The 20,564-nt window shown below is 37.6% G+C and overlaps 1 protein-coding gene across 4 annotated transcripts in view; it reads left to right on the forward strand.

The window, feature by feature from the left end:
- Positions 1 to 20,564, forward strand: part of ARHGAP24 (Rho GTPase activating protein 24) — a 510,476-nt gene that overhangs the window by 425,579 nt on the left and 64,333 nt on the right. For 3 of the 4 annotated variants that reach the window (XM_082463237.1, XM_082463240.1, XM_082463239.1), the window contains one exon: positions 5,954 to 6,076. In XM_082463237.1, coding sequence (XP_082319363.1) covers positions 5,954 to 6,076 — 123 coding nt within the window. Of the gene's footprint in view, positions 1 to 5,953; positions 6,077 to 12,013; positions 13,165 to 20,564 lie in introns of those variants that run through there. The other variant, XM_082463238.1, reaches the window with a different exon arrangement.

Below are 20,564 nucleotides of genomic sequence, written 5' to 3' on the forward strand. Positions count from 1 at the left end.
TTAAGAATCTGCCTGCCAACTCAGGGCACATGGGTTCGAGCCCTGGTCCAGGAAGGGCCCACATGCTGTGGAGCAACTAAGCCTGGGCGCCACAACTACTGAGCCCACATGCCCCAGAGCCCACACGCCACAACTGTTGAGCCCGTGTGCTGCAACTACTGAAGCCCGTGTTCCTAGAGCCCATGCTCTGCAACAAGAGCAACCACCACAATGAGAAGCCCGTGCACCGCAATGAAGAGTGGTCCCCGCTCACCGCAACTAGAGAAAGCCTACGCGCAGCAACAAAGACCCAATGCAGCCAAAAATTAATTAATTAATTAACTAATTAATTAATTTTAAAAAAGGAAAAAGAAATCTACCATAATTAATAAATATCAATCAATCTATAATCGGTTGATAAATGTGCATTTATAGTTACTTTCAGCTTAAACATAATGTAGCTATATGTTGTTGGATGATTCCTTCTTAAAAAGAGATTATAACCTAGTAAGGAGTATAGGAAGTATGTAAAACAGTATTATAAAGTATTCATGAAATTAAAATGTAACATTAATTTTATTATAATGTAAGGCAACATTTAGTAATGTGTTTGTTGTGTACTGACTGCAAACTACAAACAGAATGATGATTACAGCCACTGGCCTTAATAATTCTCATTTTCCAGTTTAAGGGTTTTAAAATTTTCAAAATCTCATTAAGGATTAATGCAAATTTTCTGTTGACAAAATGCATTGAAATTTTGCCACTCTGATATTTTTGAAATTAACCTTTGAGGAAGAAACACTTGGAAAAAATTTGATTAGCAGAGCATCCCCAAACCCTTAATTTTCAGAGAACAATGTCTCTATAATGCATGAGACAATATGAAAAAATTAAATATGATGTTGAATGTGAGGCCAATTTGTTCTCTGGCTTTATTTTGTAAATTATATGCTGTTTTATTATTGTTGTTGTTTATCAAGAGGTGATAGTATCCATAGAAACCTACAATTTTTTTGCTTGTACTTCACATAACACTGGTTGTTTTCCAAGTATCATTCTCCATAAAAGGGAAAAAATGTTTTTCTATCTCAGTAATTTTCCACAGATATGCTTCAGAATTTACTTTATATCTTGCAATTTATCATTAGAGCTCTACTATTAATGAAGACTCAAACTGTTTTGAAGGAAATAATGCTTAAAAAATTAAGACCTTGCAATGGTATGAGTAAAAATTGATAACCCTACTTAGAACATTTAAATATTTTTCTGTAAGCTCTAATTAAATGGGTAGTACACTAGGGCTAGTTTTGACCTGATCTGTAATTGGAAATAAGGAAACATTTTGCCCTTGAAATTATTAATAGTATCAGAGGTGTTCACTGAAATATCCTCAAGTCTGTACCATGAATTTTGCTTGGAAACTGAACCTAAATTTCGGTCACCACAGTTTTCCTTGAGCAACTTGTTTTAAAGTTTAAGCACAAACAAGTAATTCACTGTATAGCTTTAAAATATGATACACATCTTTATATGATACACATATAATACTTCACTTCTGATTAATTGTTTTGCTTCATAATTTTGACAATTTACAATTATTTTTTTCCAAGGAAAAAAAAATCTACTTAGGTGACTATTTTTGGAAATTTCCACACAATAAATTCAGTAAAATATTTTTAAAAATATATTCGTTAAGAAAAATAGCAGTCTATTTCACTGAGAAAGTCCTAGTTACGTGACGTAGCCTGTACTTTGAGCAGCACTGGTCTCCTGTCCCAAATCTTCCCTTGGGAATGTACTCAGAGATGTATTTGGGGAAAGAGGGAGAAGAGGTTGTAGGTAAATTAGTGAGAATTCAAAACCAAACAATTTTAAGCAACACTGAGTGAAGTTAGCAATAATTATCTTCCAGCTCACCTTGGCTTTTTATTGATTAGTGCTTTCATGACCATACAGTTCTTATCATTTGTTCTTTTCCATAATTTTTTTTTGCTGATAAAATAACACATGTTAGAACATCTGGAATAATGCATGCATTATAAAACAACGCATGGTTGAACATCTGGAAAATACAGAAAAGTACCAAAGGAGAGCAAAATAATTTCTAATCCTAGCATTCACAGTAATCATTGTTAGAATTATTGTGTTTTTCAACCTAGTATCTTATTTATCTGACTTTTTACCTATATGAAAATAGAGATATCATATATATAAAATCTGTATATTTCCTTGTGTATAATAAAAACTCATATTAATAAATATTCTTCAAAATCCTATTGTAGTGATTGCATCATAAGGAATATTATCCATACTCCTATAAGCAATGAGCATGTATATCTTAGCATACCATTACCAATATTTCTCCTAAATATTTAAAAATCTTTGCAAAGCTTTTCATCAAAAATATGATTATCTTTTAAATTACTATTTTGTAATTATAAGAGGAGTTGAAATTTTCATATGCTAAATATTTGTATTTCTTTTTTGAATTAACTGTGCATCTACTTTAATGTAGATTTCTTTAACCTATTCTTAAATTTTACATTAAGCTTTTTCTTAATCTATTAAGTTCACTAAGCTTTTCTTAATCTACTTTTTAATTTTTGCAAAAGTTAATCATGCCATATAATTTATTTCACAGAATTTATTTTATTTCTGGGAAGGAAAAAATTCATATCAAATGCAAATATACAGAAGATCCCAATGAAATGTACACATACTTTCAGTTACATATAAACAAATAAAATTGAATGATGTGACCTACTTGGCTAACTTAAAATCGCAGACGCTTGAAGTGTTGGTACCCTAGCACCAAAGCATTGCTACCAACCCGAGCTAACATCTAGAAGGTGTATACAATTTACTGATACATTGTGTCTTTTAAAATGTGTGCAAATCCACCATCATCTAAAGTAGTATTAAAAAGAAAAATAACACTGCATAGATATTTATGTTCGAGCAGAAATTAAGAATGGAGAATGTATACTGGTTATAATATATATATACTTATATACACATATATGTGGATTGAAGATGACTATGATACTTTCACTCCAGTGATAATTACATCTTAAGGTTGCTTTTTTAAATTTCACCTTTGGAAAGAATTTTAGATTCACAAATAGGTAAATGGAACATTAAGCCCTGTAAAAGATTAACAAACAGAGTGAAACTTGATCCACGTGGTTGAAAGTCAATATTGAGTTTATTCATTTATCAAATTATACATTTAATAAATTGTTTTTGAGCCCCTTCAATTGCAAGGCTCAATACCAGACTCTCAGAACTGAAGGATTATGAATTAGAACAAATGGCTTCTCCAGTTAGAAATCATGTAACCTTAGTATGGAGAATTTAGTTCATATCTATATAAATGTCTCCAATTGTTTTAATCACATTCTTAGCAATGAGTCTATTATTTCCACTGAGACTCATAAAAAAAGTTTTTCTAAATCTTCTCCCTGTCTTTTGCTAATTCACTGAGGAATCAAGATCTATATCAATGGATGAAATTCACAGATGAGAATTTCATATCTGTGATTGGCAGTCGAAATGAGATTCAGGGGTCAGACACACAGCATCATTGGCTTTCAGGCAGAAACACACTCCAGTGGCTGTCACTCACTCTCATTACTAGGACTGTTTCTGCTGGGGCTGGGAGTGACACAGCAGGATATGACTGTCTGAATTGCTAAGCAATCTCCAGGCAAAGACAATAATTAAAATATTCTGATTTCAAAATGGTAATGTTTTACAGGTGGATCAGAAAACAATAAATTTTAGTACTGTGCCACGCCAAGCAAAGCATCTTTTTCTTTGGTCGTTTATTTCTTTCTGTGACTTATATGTCATACAGCCATGTATATGCAAGTTAATGTGTGGCAAATTTTCCTACATTCACAGTATACAACTTTAATGTGCATTGTTATGTATCAAAGAAAGACAGCCTTCTATAAAAACTCCTGTGTATGTGTATTATTGACTAATTGTTCCCAAGCACTCACTAGCATACTACACTAATTGTATGTCTCTGAGGTCAAATTAAATGTAATATGCCCTTTTTGCATTTGTAGATATGGGAGGCAGTTAAATGAGACTGAATTAATATTTACAGAATTTCTCTTTTAGCCTAACACAGTGCTAGTATATTAACTTCATTTCGTTTAATTCTCACAAAAATTTACTAGATAGGGATTATTAGTTCTAAAACATGACTAAAGATACTGAGTTTCCAGAAGTTATGTGCTTTCCCAGAAGTTAAACAGCTAATATAATATAGAATTGCGATTTCAGCAGTGTTTTCTCTGATTTTCTGAGCCTATGCTTTTTCAGACATAAATTGCTTAAAGTGATGATTGACCTAGGCTAGACCTAGAGGTGTAAGAAGGTCATTGCTTCCCAAATAGTGATAGTTCTCTTTAAGGTGAGAAGGCTCATCTTGTTTATTCAAGAGATCTGTAAACATTAGGGAACTGATTTGATGGCATCCCTCACCCACACCACCCCCAAATTCAGTTGTATTGAAATGTAAAACACCAATGCTGGCTGTTCAGCTGGTTGGCTTAAAGTTATTTCACTTCTCTGACCTCGCACCTGTTCTGTTAATTTGCATCAATGCTAGAAGAGTTGTATTCCTCAACCTAGGACATTTGTATAAAATTCGGAGATCACAAAGTCAAATGCCTAGAGTTTTCAGAGCTTTGTGAATGAGATTGGATGTGAAAGAATAGGAAGTGAGGGGCCTGTTGGAGGCTGCACGCTCCTCACAAAGGAGATTGTTTTTGAGCCCCTTCAGTTGCAACTTGCGGTACCTGGCCCTCAGAACTAACTGAAGGGTTGTGAATTAGAACAGTTGGCATCTGTTCTGATCCACTTAAAAACAAACAACGACAATGTGTTAGGCAAACAAAATACTTCGATATGAATTAATCCAACCCAAGGCTGCAAGTTTACAGCACTTAGTGAAAATTAAATTGTTCGTAGATGATTTGAGCACCTTAGCAGTCAGTATAATGCTGAAATATTATCAGAATTCAGTTAAATAATACTTAATGGTCCATTTTCTTAATTATTCCTTCTGTGAACCACACTAGTTTTTTCAAAGAGAATGAAGCAGTGCAGTCACTGATACTTGTTTTCAGAAATGCTCCTTTAAGCATAAAAATGCTTTATAGATCTCCAGCATTTCAAAGTTGATTTTAGAGATTATAAAGGTTTTAAAGTGTATGAGTTGTTTTCGGCCAGTGCGGGGGCGGGGAGGGGGGGAGATAAGAGAAAACAGCAAGCAAGGAGGTACTGCTGGGGTTTCCTAAAGCTAACCCTTAGGTGGCAGGGCCATCTGGGGTGTTAATTTGGCCGTTGAGACTGGCCAGGCTTGTGTCTTCTTCTTCTGCGTGTCCCCCTGAAGGTATGATCTGGGGGAAGAGGCTCCCCTTCCAGGACAGAACGCAGAGGAGGACCTCTGGGGCAGATTCTCACATGTGGCTCTTTTCCCTTTCCTGGGACTCGTACTCAACCATGATGTGCCCGGTGGCCTCACTGTGTACGCTGAGCAGACTCAGACTGTTCTGCGCTTGCTTGGAATGAAAACTCAGGCTCTGTGGACCACTTCTCCATCTTTCATTTCGCTTTTGCTATTTTTCCCTATTCAGCAGTACGGTGTGAATAGATTGGATTATGAGTTAATACAGGCCTATGGGTTGTTGCTAGGACAAAAAGCTAGGCTTTGTTTGGGGAATGACATTTGTTTGCTGGCTTTCTCTTGGAAACATGAGAGCCTTTCCCTTCTAAGCAGAGTTTTTTTTTTTTTCCCCATGCTGAAACCATGGTAAATATTTCTGATTCATTGGGTAGAACCTAGCGCTAGCTGCATTAGGTACAGTTTATGTTTCAGGGATTCACTAGGAGGCTGCTGATGGGGAATCTTCGGCTGAGCCCACACTCATGTGTTAATGTTCCTGTCTTCTTACAGGAGGCGATCGAGATCGGATGACAGCAAATCATGAGAGCTACCTCCTTATGGCAAGCACCCAGAATGATATGGAAGACTGGGTCAAGTCCATCCGCCGAGTCATATGGGGACCGTTTGGAGGAGGTGAGTGTATTTTAAAATCATGGTAAAACAGAAAGATAGGCCAAAGCTGTTCATCCTTTCCCCCAGCCCGGGTCACTATCAGCACCTACTTTCAAATGGATGAATGTTAAAATAAATAGTAAGCTACTAATTTATTTGTAGACACATATCTAAGTAACTCCTAGAAGTTCAATGTAGATCTAATATCATTAATAACCAAACGTCTTCCACGAATATTTTGAATTATAAAAAGGGAGAATATTTTTCTTTTATCTTGGATGTTCCATTTTACTAATAATACATAGTTATGGGCCTCATATCATAAATGTAGGTTAGTTAATAACCTGTAGATACAGGGCAAAAAAACATTTTGACTATTAGTTTTGGAAGAGATTTCAGCCCCCAGATGCTCAGTGGTATCAAAGAGGAGTGGTAAAGCATTGGATGAAAATATGCTGGTAATCAGAGTGACAAAAAAAAAAAAAGCTTTGCAACTTTGCAATCAGGAAAGTATTTGTGGATTTGATAATAAGTTTCTTTTAAAATTCTTAGCTAATACAGTGTAGAGAATATATCATGTGAAGAATAAGCTACATGGTGCTATGAATAGAGCTAAAAGGAAGACGGAAGGACAAAAGATGTGAACTTTTCTATCAAGTAATATAGAGTGATATAAACAGAAAACATATTTAAAGAAAAAATCCAATAAATGGAACCAAATAGATAAGGACCCCAAAATATTCATCTATAACCAACATGTATTTCCAAGAATGTAAAGCCTAGTTATTTTATGTTGATGTAGTTAAAATAAATGATATAAATCAAATTTATATTTATTAAAGCAATTAGAACTTTCATATTTATTTTATCTTCTCTTTTGTGTATTGTCAGCCCCCTGAATTCAGAAGTGAATTTTTTTCCCTTAACATATCAGATGCTTCTTAAGCTGACTGACCTCTTTACATTTTAGAATAACTTCAAAAGCATAGTTTAAAAAGTTGAAAAGTTAAGTTAGAGGTAAAATAGTAAAGATTCATGGAAGGCATGTTGATATTTTACAAAAGTAGTGGTACATGTCTGCAAACTGTCTGTCCTTTAGCAGGATCTCCTCTTGGGGGAGGGGGAGGTTTCTAACCAGGGTGACCATTCATCCCAGTTTGCCTGGTAACAGTGTAGTTTACTACTGTTGTCCCAGGCTAATTATTGACAGTGCTACCTCTCACTCTCATGGTGTTCTAGTTTGGGTGACAACTTGTATGGTCACCCTATTCATTTACTAAAATGGCTAGTAAGTGACTTCAAAATGTTTGAAGAGGCCGATGGGCTGAGATCCCATCCCAGTGCCTTAGCAGAGGGATCTTCATGACTATTCATGAGAGATACATACTCAGCTGCGGAAGGTCTTCTGCTACCCTCAGGGTCAAGGATTTATGGGGAAGCCTAAGGATATGTCTTTTCAAATTTCCTGTTTCCCCTCCATTATCTGGTTTCTGAGGCTCCTGAGTTCAGGAAGATTCTTAATATTTGCTGAAAGTGGTACTTTTGTTGAAGGATTATTTCTATCAAGGATTATTTTCTCCCATTCCTCCTCTTCCATCTGTCCTTTTCTCAAGAAAAATGAATGAGATCCAGTTTACTTCACCAAATCAGTGGCCACAGGAGGTCCTATCAGCCCAGGAGTATCACAAGTGATCCTAGTGGGATCTATGTATTAATCTTCAAATTTATGAACCTGGAAGGAATACTCTAGTAGCTGATTGGTTTGTATATTTTATCCTGCAGAATGTGCTTCAGGGATTTTGCAAATGCCTGATTCAAATTTACTTTTAAAGAGATATATTTTAGCATAGAGCACTTACAACAGAAACAATACTCTGAAGAATAAATCTTCTCCTGCCCTCTTTGTTTTAATTGAAGAGTGTTAATGAGATTGTAAGGCAAGCTCTTAAAGTACTCATTCAATTTGCAAGAAATCTTTTGTGATTCATCTGAACATCGGAATTTCCTAAAGTTGTTAGAGAACACACAACCAAACCAAATGCTGACCCTGATAGAAAATTGCAAACGTCACCCGTAATCTCATGTTTCAAATGTTTGTATTAATATAGCCCCTCTATACTTACTGATTGAATTTTAAAAAAATGTTACAAATTTGAGTTGTAAACAATAAATTTATATGACTGAGAAACCTTTTATTTATCTTATGTATTGGGGTTCCACTTAGTATTTCATTGAAAATAAGTTTTTCACCAATTAATAATATTTTACTTTATTTTTATTTATTTTTTTAACATCTTTATTGGAGTATAATTGCTTTACAATGGTGTGTTAGTTTCTGCTTTATAACAAAGTGAATCAGCTATACATATACATATGTCTCCATATCTCCTCCCTCTTGCGTCTCCATCTCTCCCACCCTCCCTCTCCCACCCCTCTAGGTGGTCACAAAGCACCAAGCTGATCTCCCTGTGCTATGCGGCTGCTTCCCACTAGCTATCGATTTTACATTTGGTAGTGTATATATGTCCATGCCACTCTCTCTTTGTCCCAGCTTACCCTTCCCCCTCCCCAAGAATATTTTAAAACCACTTTATTAGTTCAGCTTCACATTTTGTAGATTAGGTCATTAAGACCCAGAGAGAATGAATGACTTGCCAAGTGTCATACTGTGAGTAACATAAGTAGGAAGAAAACTCATGTGTTTTCACTGTGAGCTTCTTCCTGCTTTATTGCACAATAGCTGATCTATTACTTCTACTGTAGTAGTGAAAAACCCACAATTACAAGTCCATGACTTATTGATAGTATATTCTTCAGTATATGAAAAATAAAAGTGTTTAAATTTGATAAGTAGGATGAATATAGTTGAGTCCTTCAAAAATATCTGAATTAATACCATCAAGAAAGTGAAAAGACAACCCATAGAATAGGAGGAAAGTATGTCCAGATCATATGTCTGATTTTGGACTTCTACCCAGAATATGTAAATAACTCTAACAACTCAAAAATAAAGGCAAATCAAAATTTTGACCCAATTAGAATCAATTTAAAAATGGGCAAAGAATCTGAATAAGCATTTCTGTAAGGAAAATATACAAATGGCCAATAGGCGCATGAAAAGATGCTCAGCGTTATTAGCCATCAGGGAAATACAAATCAAAAGCACAGTGAGATACCATTTCTTTCATACACACTAGGATTGCTAGAATCAAAAAGTTCCATAATAACAAGTATTGGCAAGGATGTGGAGAAATTGAAACCCCCCCCCCATATTGCTAATGGGAATTTTAAATGTAGCTGTTTTAGAAAACAGTCTGACAGTTCCTCAGATGATTAAACATAGAGCTACCATATGACCCAACATTTGCACTTTTAGGTATATACCCAAGAGAAATGAAAAATGTATGTCCACACAGAAACTTGCACATCAATATTTATAGCAGCATTATTCCTAAATGCCAATAAGTAGAAACACCCAAATGTCCATCAATGGACAAATAGATACACAGAAAGTGGTATATTCATACAATGGATTGTTCAGCCATAAAAAGAATGAGGTACTGACGCATGCTACAACGTGAATGAATGTTGAAAACATTGTGCTAGATGGAAGAAGCCAGTCAGAAAAGACGATATATATATATATATATATATATCGTTCTATTTATAAGAAAGTACAGAACAGAGAAATCCATAGAGACAGAAAGTAGATTTGTGATTGCTTAGGGCTGGGATGGGGAAATAAGGAGATTGCAGTGGGTTGGTAGCCAAAACATATGAGATCTCTTTTTTAGGTGATAAAATGTTTTAAAATTAACTGTGATGACTGTTGCATATATCTGAGTATATTAAAAACTATTGAATTGTACACTTTAAACAGGAGAATTCCATGATATATGAATTATATCTCAGTAAAGCTGCTAAAAAACTCCTGAATTGTCATAATTGCTTTTCATTAGAGAATACATTTCCCCTTCCTATCTTAGTCATAGAATCCAAGACAGTTAATCCTAAATAAAAACCTATTGGCTTCCAACCTCCTTCTCACTGCTCAAAGGTTGTTGTGGTTGTTGATTAAATGGCATCTGTAAAGACATTTGGAAGGTGACTTTTCATCCTGATTTATCAAGTTCTGTATACCACCTCTGGATACATTTTAAATGTGTTTATTGTAGAGAGGGCATTTCATTGTCTATATTGCAGTTCTACAACCTGTGTTTCTAAATAGTTAAAGTTTTTCATGAGGCACTGAAGCTTATTCAGGTTGTTTATACATGTAAAATATTCCCTCTTTACCATTTCAATATTAGACATTTGATTAAAACATAGGTGACACCTGAGGAGTTTGCTTAGTTTTTCAATATTTAGAAATTAAAAACTGTTAAGTGAAATCATAAAATATAGGGCTTTGATATTTCTTTTTATGAAAAAAACCAAAGTTACTACAAATACTCAGATGAAGGAGGGGAACCAGGGGAAATGCAAAATGCAGACATCCTCTTTTAACAACCAAGCCTGATAACTTAGTTCAGTATTGAATCTAGATACCTCAACTTTCTTTTATCTGATTAACCCCCCTGTAAACAGATGCCTCCCTATTAATGATGCTGAGAAGCACATGGTTTCTGCTTAAAAGTGAAATCCAGAAGTTGGGAGGTCAAAACATGTATTTAACTTTGGAAAAGTTTAGGGTTCTGTTTTTGTTTGTTTGGTTATTCTTGTCTTTTTCACTGGGCTTCTGTTCGATTGTTTTTGAGGCAATGTATACGGAAGTACCCAGCCCGGAATCTGGGGAGGGTGAAAATTCATTAATTGTTCATTAGATCTGAGGGCGGAGCCTAACTTTAGCTACTAACAAAATCAGGTCCTTCCTGTATATTTCTGTCTCCTTATGAAAAGAGTTGAGTCAGAGACTTACCAAGGCAGTAAAAATACTGAATGTGAATAATCCTTATGATGAGTAATTAGCACATGGGCAAGCAGTGGTTAATTAAGAAGCTATGTGCTCTTGCCTCTGACACAGACCACTGTGTGATCTGTGGTAAGTGATATTACCCCCTCACCTTTAGGTTCCTCACTTGTGAAATAACATTGGACAAAACTCTTTTAACTAAGATTCATTCCAACTCCAAAGTCCTGCGATCACGTGTGTTCCCTCCATACCAATGCTCAGAGAAGTGATGTTTTCAGTGGGCCAAGGTGCCTCTCGTCCAGCGCTGCCACTGTCTTGGTGGGACTGAGTTCCCACCAAGTTCACAGTTCCTTATTTTCCTAGCAGCCTGCTGTGACACAGAAGGCAAAAACAATGGTCGAACCATGGGGCAGAAATAATAATGATTCCCTCGGTGACAAAATTTTACCTATCTGGGCGTGCTAGTCAGAGTAATGATGTTTCTAAAGGGAGTATCTTTTTAATACTCGTCACAGCTTTTTTTAATGCTCCTGCTAAATAGCTAGGAAGGTACCCAGAGGCCTTAGGGGTCAGTTGGGGTTAAAGCACTAGCATTCCAAATGTGCTCTTGGAGCAGCCAGGTGGATGAATGATTAACCCAGTAAGTAAATTGTTCAGTGACTGGGACCAAGGGGGTTGGTAGACGTAGGGGCTGGGGTGCAGCGGGTGCATGCACGATCAGGGGAGAAGATGAAAGCAGGATTGGTTCGAAAACCATAGCCAGGCAAATACATATGTATAAAAACATATAAACACACCCACATATGATTTAACTTGTTTTGTGGTTACACCTGCAGAATCTTTGCTGCTAAATTTTGAACATTTTTCTATTTCACACACATACAAATACACACATAATGTTTTAACGATATGCACATTGACATCAGCACTCACAAATAGATTCAGTTGCAAAGTATCTGAAAAAAAAAAAAAATCTTGTATAGGAAGAGAATAAATGCAGAAAGGAAGGGGCAAAAAGTTGACCCCCTCGGGGCTGGTTTGGGGCTGTTTGGTTTCTGGAGGGACTGAGGCAGCCAGCTGTAAAGGTATGTACAAGACCAGAGCCGGCAGGGGAGTCACTGCAAAGGCAAAGGAAGAAACAAGGGGTTCAGGCGGCCGCGGGGCACTCTCGCTGCTCCCCTCACACTGTTGTGACTGCACCTGCTGCATGTGACCGGCGGGCACTGAAGGCAGCCGCAGCCGCAGCGTGGTGACGAGGCAGCTGCAGCCCTGCCAGCTCCCGCCCAGCTCTCATTGAGAAAAGGGGAGCAGGAGCAGGGCTAGCTGGGGAGAAGCTCCCTGCAGAGCTGCTTCCTACACGGATCCGAGGAGGAGCCTCTCCCGGAACGGGCACTGGACTGTTCTGACGTGGCGATTCCCTCGGGAGCCCCGGGAGTTTGAAGACAGAAGGGAGAAGCCCGCAGAGAGCATCAAAGGCTGAGGGGTGCTATAAAAGGAACAGGGGAGTTCTTTGAAAAGAATCTGTCATGCACCGAAATGCTTTCTGGAGAAGGTGCCATTATTTGCCTCCCCTTTTGCTCAGATAAAAGGAGCCAGCAAGGACAGTACTGAAGTATCCCTCAGGGGCCTTTTGGTCATTGTTCCTCTTTCCCCTGCTCACGGCTATTTGCTGACCTTTCCAGAGAATCTCAGTCCCCCCAGTTCCAGCTGAGAAGACAGTTCTTAATAAAAAAAAAAAAAAAAAGAAAATTCTGCTGTTGGAATGGGAGGTGCCGCTTGCTTGCTGTGGTTCTTTTTGCTGTGACATTTTGGAATGTCTGCAGAAACAAAAAAAATAATTAAAAAAACCTCAAAAACTCCGGGGATTAGGCAAGAAAAAAGGAACTTTTTTGCCAAAAAGAAGTAAATGAGAGGTGGTAACTTATCCCCGATCCAGGACCTGGATGATCAAAATCTTCAAGTTCTAGGAAACAGCACTTCAACAAATAAACAAACATGAGAAGGAGTAGCTGTGGGATCCCGATATCACACAGAGGCAGGTTTTAAAGGGAGCCAGAAACGGGTTCAGAATTTTGGGGCTGTATGATGCCTGAAGACCGAAGTGCTGGGGGGCGCCCCTCAGGTGCCTTGGCGTCTACTCCTTTCATTCCTAAAACTACATACAGAAGAATTAAACGGTGTTTTAGTTTTCGGAAAGGTAGGTACATAATATGTTCATGTCCTTTTAAAATATCTTTCTGATGCTTTAAGGTCAGTTTACGCTCAGATAAAGTGGGAGTTTGGAAACCAAGAGCTTAAAACTGTACAAGAATGGTTTACGTGTGGTTTTGCTTGTCTATACTTATTTCTCGAGGCTCCTATTGATCTGTTTATTACTGTCTGTGAATGGGCCAGGTGGGCGGGGCTTAAAGAACGGTGGTCCTAAAGGGATCACCTTGACTGCTGGAGAGCAAACGAGCTGGCCGGACCATGCCGAGGGGAGGGGCCGAGACTACCTTGGGCTGTTCCCAGACTCAAATCAAGCAGCCATGTTGTTCCCCCCTTGAACGGAGTCACTGTTCTGTGCTCCCATCACATCGGTTTGGTTCTGGCTGCCTGCGCTTGCCTCCCCTCCCCTACTGAGAAAATTGTAATAATCAGATTATCTGTAGTGACCCCTTTTCAGGAGGCTTTGAACCCTATTGATTAACACTGATAAGAAATAGGAGTCACCTTGACTTTCCAAGTATATCATAAGGTGGCATTGGGAGAGGGCAAAGATATGAAGAATCAGGAACAAGGGGTGGGAAAATAAGTTTAGGATCAATAAAAGAAACTAAGTATTTCAGAATTGATTTGTGCAAGGGGAGTTAAAGGGTACAACATAGGTAAAATGAAGTATTTCTATAAAATGTTTCTGTATCAACATATTTTAAAATGTCCTTTTGTTTTAAAATGGGAATAATTAAATCAAACGATTATTTAAATTGGAACTAGGTAATTATAATTTTAAAGTCACGTACTGTAACCTAATAATTTAATCAGGAGCTGACTTGAGTCCCATCTAAGGTTGTTCTTTCTCCCTTTTTTCTTTAATTTGCCACCTATTAATCAACATGCTCTATCTAGTAATCAACAAAAAATACAAGAGAAGGAAAACCGTATATTTAAAGCAAGATATAGTGGGAACTTTTTAAAACTAAACCTTGTTCCTTCTGAGTCTTTTCCTTTGAGCAGTTACTATCTGGCTATGATCATTATCATATATTATAAGCAAGGAATTATCATATATTATAAGCAAGAAATTCGGGTGTTAATTTATATTCCTCTCTCCTCCACAAAGGTAATTAAATGAGAGATCCGTGTCTCATATTTTATAGATCTTTAGAGATTTCATGGTTACTGTAAGACTGCATCATTGATAGAGAAATTGACAATGAGAGAAACTGAGAAAGGCTAGGGATTAATTGCTTAAAGGACATCCCCTCTTCTGGTTCCCCCACCACTCAGCAACTAAATTGGGTTTATCCAAACATGTAGAGAAGGTCTACTTTTCTAGGTTATTACTGCTCATTTGTAACATGAAATGTTCTGGGGACAATTCATTTATCTTCGAAATTCAGAGCAAAGTGTTTTTTACCTTTTCCACCTTCTCTCCTCCCATGTTGGAATATAGCATGTCTTCGAGAATCCTGACTAACACTGCTGTTCGTTATGTCCTCTTCCCTCTCTCCTTAAATATCAATGAGTGAAGGCAGTGCTGCAAAAAAAAAAAAAAAAAAAAAAAAAAAGAAGAAGAAAATTCCCATGGGCTGGCAAATGGCAACCAGAGAGTGGGGAACAGCTTCCGTCTATCATCTCCTGTAGGCTATTTTTAAACTATTGTCCTTGCCTCTGCAAAGTCTTAGTAATCTGAAGAATGTTCAGCATTTGAGTCAAGGATTAACAGATTTTTATTTTACAAAGCTGCATTCTGGTTACCGTCAGAACCGTGAAGGAGAGGAGGCGCAGGGGACATTCAGCTGTGTTAAGTTCCCTCTCCCCTTCTGTGGAGCCGCCTCATACCAGCCTCTCCCAGGTCACGGGCTGCTCAACCACAGTTAGGCAGTGAGGCTCTGGGAAGGAAGGCGCCGGGCTGAGGCTGGGCTGCGAGGCTGTTTCTGTGCCTCACTAGCCGTTCTCTTCAGCGGCGGTGTGAAGCCCAGGGTGTTCGATCTTTATTCAAGGTCCTGCACTGAAAAGAAGGAACTTTTCTTTCAATCCCGGGTTCCCAAACCGTGCTACCTTAAGAAGAGAGTGTCGTTTTGTGGTTTGTTTAATCCCCTGGGTGCTCCAGGAGTTCCAGAAGTGGACAGGGGTTTCTGAGTTCCTCTCCCAAGCCTTTTGGAGAGCATCCACTGAAGTCCTTTCAATGAAAGCAAAAGGGAGGGTGCAGGAAGCATGGAAAAGCACCCAGAAGTGAAAAATGGTAACGCGTCTGCTTTTCCTGATCCACATTTAAAACATTTTTTACTACTGTTATGGGTCGGCTGACAGAAGAGGCAGCTCAGCACTTCAGAATGGCCCTCAGAATGAAGAGGGGAGCTCAGTTAAAGTTTCCAGAGGCCTGGTGGGATTGCAGCTTGCATGCTGTGCCTGTTGGAACTCACTGCTCTGAGTTCCTTTCTTTTACAGACCTCTTCTGTCCTTTACTGCCCTCTGTTTCTTTGTTTAGCTGCTAATAAAGGTCTCCGGACATGTTTTCTCAGTGGTTTTAAAAATCTAGGCACTGTGAACCATCTACTAGGAGGACGCTGGGGAGAGTGGTGCTTTGGATTTATGTTCTGGTGAGATAAAGATTACAATGTGTTCTTTACCCTTTTGATTTTGAAACTATATATTTTTTACCTTCATAAGACTAATATATATGTAATATACAGAGCCTAACCAATCTTTTGATTACTTGGAAGTGCATAACACTTTGGGGTCCTGATGTCAGTGTTAATTTCTAGTCAGAATGGTCTGGCTGGTTTAAGATTGTTGTGATCACAGAACATACCAAAGTAAAATTTTAAACCCTAACTTTATCTTGTCTTTTTCCTGAGTCGTGCTCTTCCTGGAGATAAAGCATCATTAATTCCCCAGTGTTTTTTTTTCCCCCTAGACAGTAACTTAGTGGTCATGCCCCATTGCTTCTTCCTTCTTTATATACTTTCAGCTCCATTTCTAATTCCATCACCTTAGTTGTCTGTGCCTTTATGGCTTCATGCACACAAGGTACTTTAACCTTAGAAGTGGCTCTTCAAGACAGCATCCATTCTCACCTCTTTTCACCCCCAACATTGTTCACAAATTCCTGCAACACAGTTCATTTTGTAAAGTGTCGTCCAGTTGGTATTCCTGAAACAGTACTAACAAGCAATGTTCCACGGCTTGGAAATTTTTCATGAGTCCCTATTGCTCCCAGGAGGATGTCCCGTTTCATGCAACTGTCAAGGGCTTCTAAGTAATTCCAACTATTTCAAATTCCCCAGACTATCCCCTCTTCTTCCCTGAACCCATCTCCTGTAACACCTCTTTGCTCTGTTCAGTGCCCCTCTGCAATGATGCTGTCTCTCCCCTGCAGTCTGTCCACACTCTACACTGTCTTCAAGTCATTGTTGGCTCTCATTTCTTCATCAAGCCTTCTCTGTTCACCTGTTATACTCTTTACTCTATAGCCCCTATATTTCTTCTATGCTGCCACCTGACCACCTCGTCTTCATAGCTATTTTCAAGTGCTTTTATGCACATTTGTGATAAGAAATATATATTTGTATTTGTTTATTTCTTCTCAAAGTTAAGAATGGCAATAGGTCTATTCAATCCAGGATTCACGATCTATTGCAGGCTGGTGAAGTATAGTATTATTACCTATCTTTTTCTGCTAGTTCATAGACAGTAGTGAATTAAAATAGAATATCTTTACAGAGGTGGTGGATAACACCAGCATTTTCTTTAAAGTTAATTTAAAGTATTCTGATCTGTCCTCAGAACCTATTTTTCCCTATATGTGCAGATGGTATGTTTATAAGTGAAAATTTTGATACATTAAGTGATGGCTAACCTTAAAGCATTAAAAAGTTAATGTTGTATATGTTGTAATCACATTTATCAAAATTGATTTGTCCAACAGAATGCTACTATCCAAATCCATATAATTTTAAATGGTGCTATAAATGAGTAGCTCATTAATTCACATGTCAAAGTTTTACAGAGCATCTACCAAGTGATTTTGGGGGTGAGAAGGCAAACAAAACAAGTCTCCTGGAATCTATGAGTTCACAGATTCCTTGAGGATAAAGAAACATATAAAATAAGTAATTACTTAATCTGTAATAAGCACTACAACAAATTATATACGAAGTCTGAGGGGTTTATGAATAAAAGACTCACCATGGACTCATCTGGAAAGGCAGTGATTCATCTGAACTACATGAAATCAGATTTAGTCTTTGGAAGTTTATGGAAAGACGTTTTCTCTTACATGATCCTGAAAGAGTAGTCAGTATCCCTATGGGAAAAAAATGTCTGAGTTGAATTAACATAACATAGTGGAAAAGGAAGGCTTTTAGAGTCATATAGACCTGTGTTTATACCCCAGATCTACCACTTTCTAGATATGTGACTTCAAGTCACCTAGCATCTCTGAGTCTATTTGTAGAAGGGAGATGTCCTTGTGGAATATTTGTGAGTGTCAAATAAGAAAATACATGTAAATTGCATGGCTTGGTACCTGGATGTAAGTGGTGAGTATAATTACTCTGCTGGTCTAAGACCAATGCTATTGGGTCACTGTTATCACATTATTACACTTGCTTATTTTTTTCAGGCCTTTATTTTTCTCCCTCCTTCCCCAGTCTGACTACAAGGAGAGTCAAGATTTTACCATACATTCATTGGTTATTATAGATTCTGAGCTTCTTGAATTAAAAGTTTTCTATCCATAGAAGATTTGTTGGCTGCTTAGAAAGTGCTAGTAACAGACTGAAGTAAGCTTTGGCTGTCTTTGTTTCTTAGTTCTGTACTAAATTGGATGTCTTTTATTTTTATTTGTCCATTTACCATGGGCAAATGTTCATTTTTAATTGAAAATTATTACAATCCTGGTGACACCGCGACTTATTCTGTTAGCAGGGTTGTAGTAAGCAGAAGGATAAGTAAAAGCAAATTCTGTATATGGCTTAGCATGTAATCTATGGCATGGAAGGGACAGGGAACTCTGAAAAATAACTGATAATAGAAAATTTAAATAGTAACCGAGAAGTTATCTAACTTCTGCCTTTTTCGTCAACAAATCAAAGACTTTTTTGTTTTCACGTTTTTATAGGAATCAGTGCCACAACCTGAGAAGTCTTGATAAGTTTCATTTTACCTTGGAGTTAGTCATTTATTTCCTCAAATTGAGGAAGTGAAGTATTTTATTTTAATGCATGCATTAATTCTACAAATGTTTATGGAACACTCAATCCTTACCCACTTTGGTGTTAAGTTCCAGGAAGTAAGAGAGTTTACCTATGTGTCTTAATCCATTCAGGCTGCTGTAACAAAATGCCACAGACTGGGTAGCTTCTAAACAACAGGAATTTATTTCTCATGGTTCTGGAGGTTGAAAGACTGAGATCAGGCCAGCATGGTTGGGATCTGGTGAGAGCCCTCTTCTGGGTTGCAGACTGTCTACTTCTTGTTGTATTCTCAAGGGGCTGAAAGGGAAGGAGTGAGAGAGCTCTCTGGGGTCCCTTTTATGAAGATACTAATCCCACTCATGAGGGCCCTGCCCTCACGACCTAATCACCTCTCAAAGTCCCTACCTCCTAAAACCATTACCATAGGCATTAGATTTTCAACATAGGAGTTTGGAAGGGACACAAACATTCAGACCGTGACACTATGGTAGACAGAGTATGAGCCTTGGAGTCTTTCATGTTCCCAGTTCAGTCCTTATGTCTGCAGTACTTTTGGAAATTTACCTAAACCTCCTTTAAGTTTATAGGATAAATATATAGTATAAACTGTTATCCAATATCATTTATAACAATAATAATAAATGTAAAATAATTGTTTTATTATAATAATTGTGCAAGTACAATCTTCTTTTGACTGGTGAGGGACTAGTCCAGTATGGATAGACATCTAAATAAACAATTACAAAGCAATATGTTAAGAAAGCAAAGAAGAAAATAGCAAGTTTCGTGTCTGGGATGGGGGTGAAGGAATATTAGTAAGGACTTAACACAGGAGATGATGTGAGTTGAATCTTGCAGGGTAAGTTTTCCTAGGCTGGCTCATGACAGCAGGACCTACCTTCTAGAAGGATACGTGAAGATGTAATAAGTCATAATACATATAGGAAACAACAAATAGTTCAGTATAGTTATTGACTATGTTGTTTGTGAGGAAGCAGCAGTAATGAGCGTGGATATGGCACAGTGCCTGGCACAGAAAGGGTGTTACCTAAACATTTGTACTTTGAATAGTGGATGAAGAGGCAGAGATCAGATTGTGGAGACTTTGTATTTCATGAAAAGGAGTTTGGTTGGCCAGGGGGCACCATGGGAAGAAATGAAGCAAAAGAGAGGCATAATCTGATTTAAATATTATGAAGATCACTGTGGCAGCACTTGCCTGGCTTGGGAACCCAGCTCTATAAAAGTCACTTAAGAAATGTTGAGGATCGAGATTGAAAAGAGTATTCTTGAAGGAAAGAATTACGTAAGGTGTGAGAAGTGTCAGGAAGAAGAGTGAGATTGATAGTTTTAAAGGGAGTGAGCCATAAAGTAATGCAAAAACTAAATTTGGCTGTCAATGATTTGGCAACTAGGTAGTTATTGGTAATTATAGAAAAAGCTCTTTTAGTGGAATGATGGTGTCAGAGGCCACATTGTAATAGGTTGACAAGAAGATAGAAAGTGATGAAATGGAGCCAGTTATACTTAGTTGGGAATCAAGGAGCAGAGTGAATAAATACAAGGCACAGAGAGTCCAAAGATGTTTAGCTTTGTATTTATTTATCTTTTAGGATGGGTAGAATTTGAGTATATTTTTTAGATCACACTCAATAACGTCACAGGCTGCCTCTAGCTATTGAGTATGTAAATCACACATAAAGGAGAAACCTCACAAATCCTGAAGATATTTAGATTTTCTTTATTTTTTTTTCTCTCTCCTGTCTCTCCCTCCAGTTGAAACAGCCTCCCACAGATATAATAAAATTACCTGTGTGATTTACTTTCTCAGCCTAGTGGAAAATCATGTCCTGAGTGATGCTTCATGACACCATCAATGTACTTCCAGGGGAAATATGCAGAAATTCCAAGGATGGTTTTGTTAGGGAATGTGAAACCTCTCTGAGAATTTAAATGGACATAGCTGCAACTGTTTACAAGACTCACACCACAGGGAATATTCTTGTTAATAATCTACTAATCAATGTGTCCTTTTCTCCATGTTGCTAGCTGGAGATAGATCATGACCTTGTGCTTTTTTGTTAATTTTAAAATTTGAAGTTTCACTGCTCCCTCAAAGAAAATTCTAACTAAAGCCGCTTTTAAAAAAGAATTCCCCCCTACCTTTCTGTACAAAAAAAACATTCTCACACAG

Source organism: Balaenoptera physalus (assembly GCF_965194825.1).
Source record: "Balaenoptera physalus genome assembly, chromosome: 5".
Lineage (NCBI taxonomy): Eukaryota > Metazoa > Chordata > Mammalia > Artiodactyla > Balaenopteridae > Balaenoptera > Balaenoptera physalus.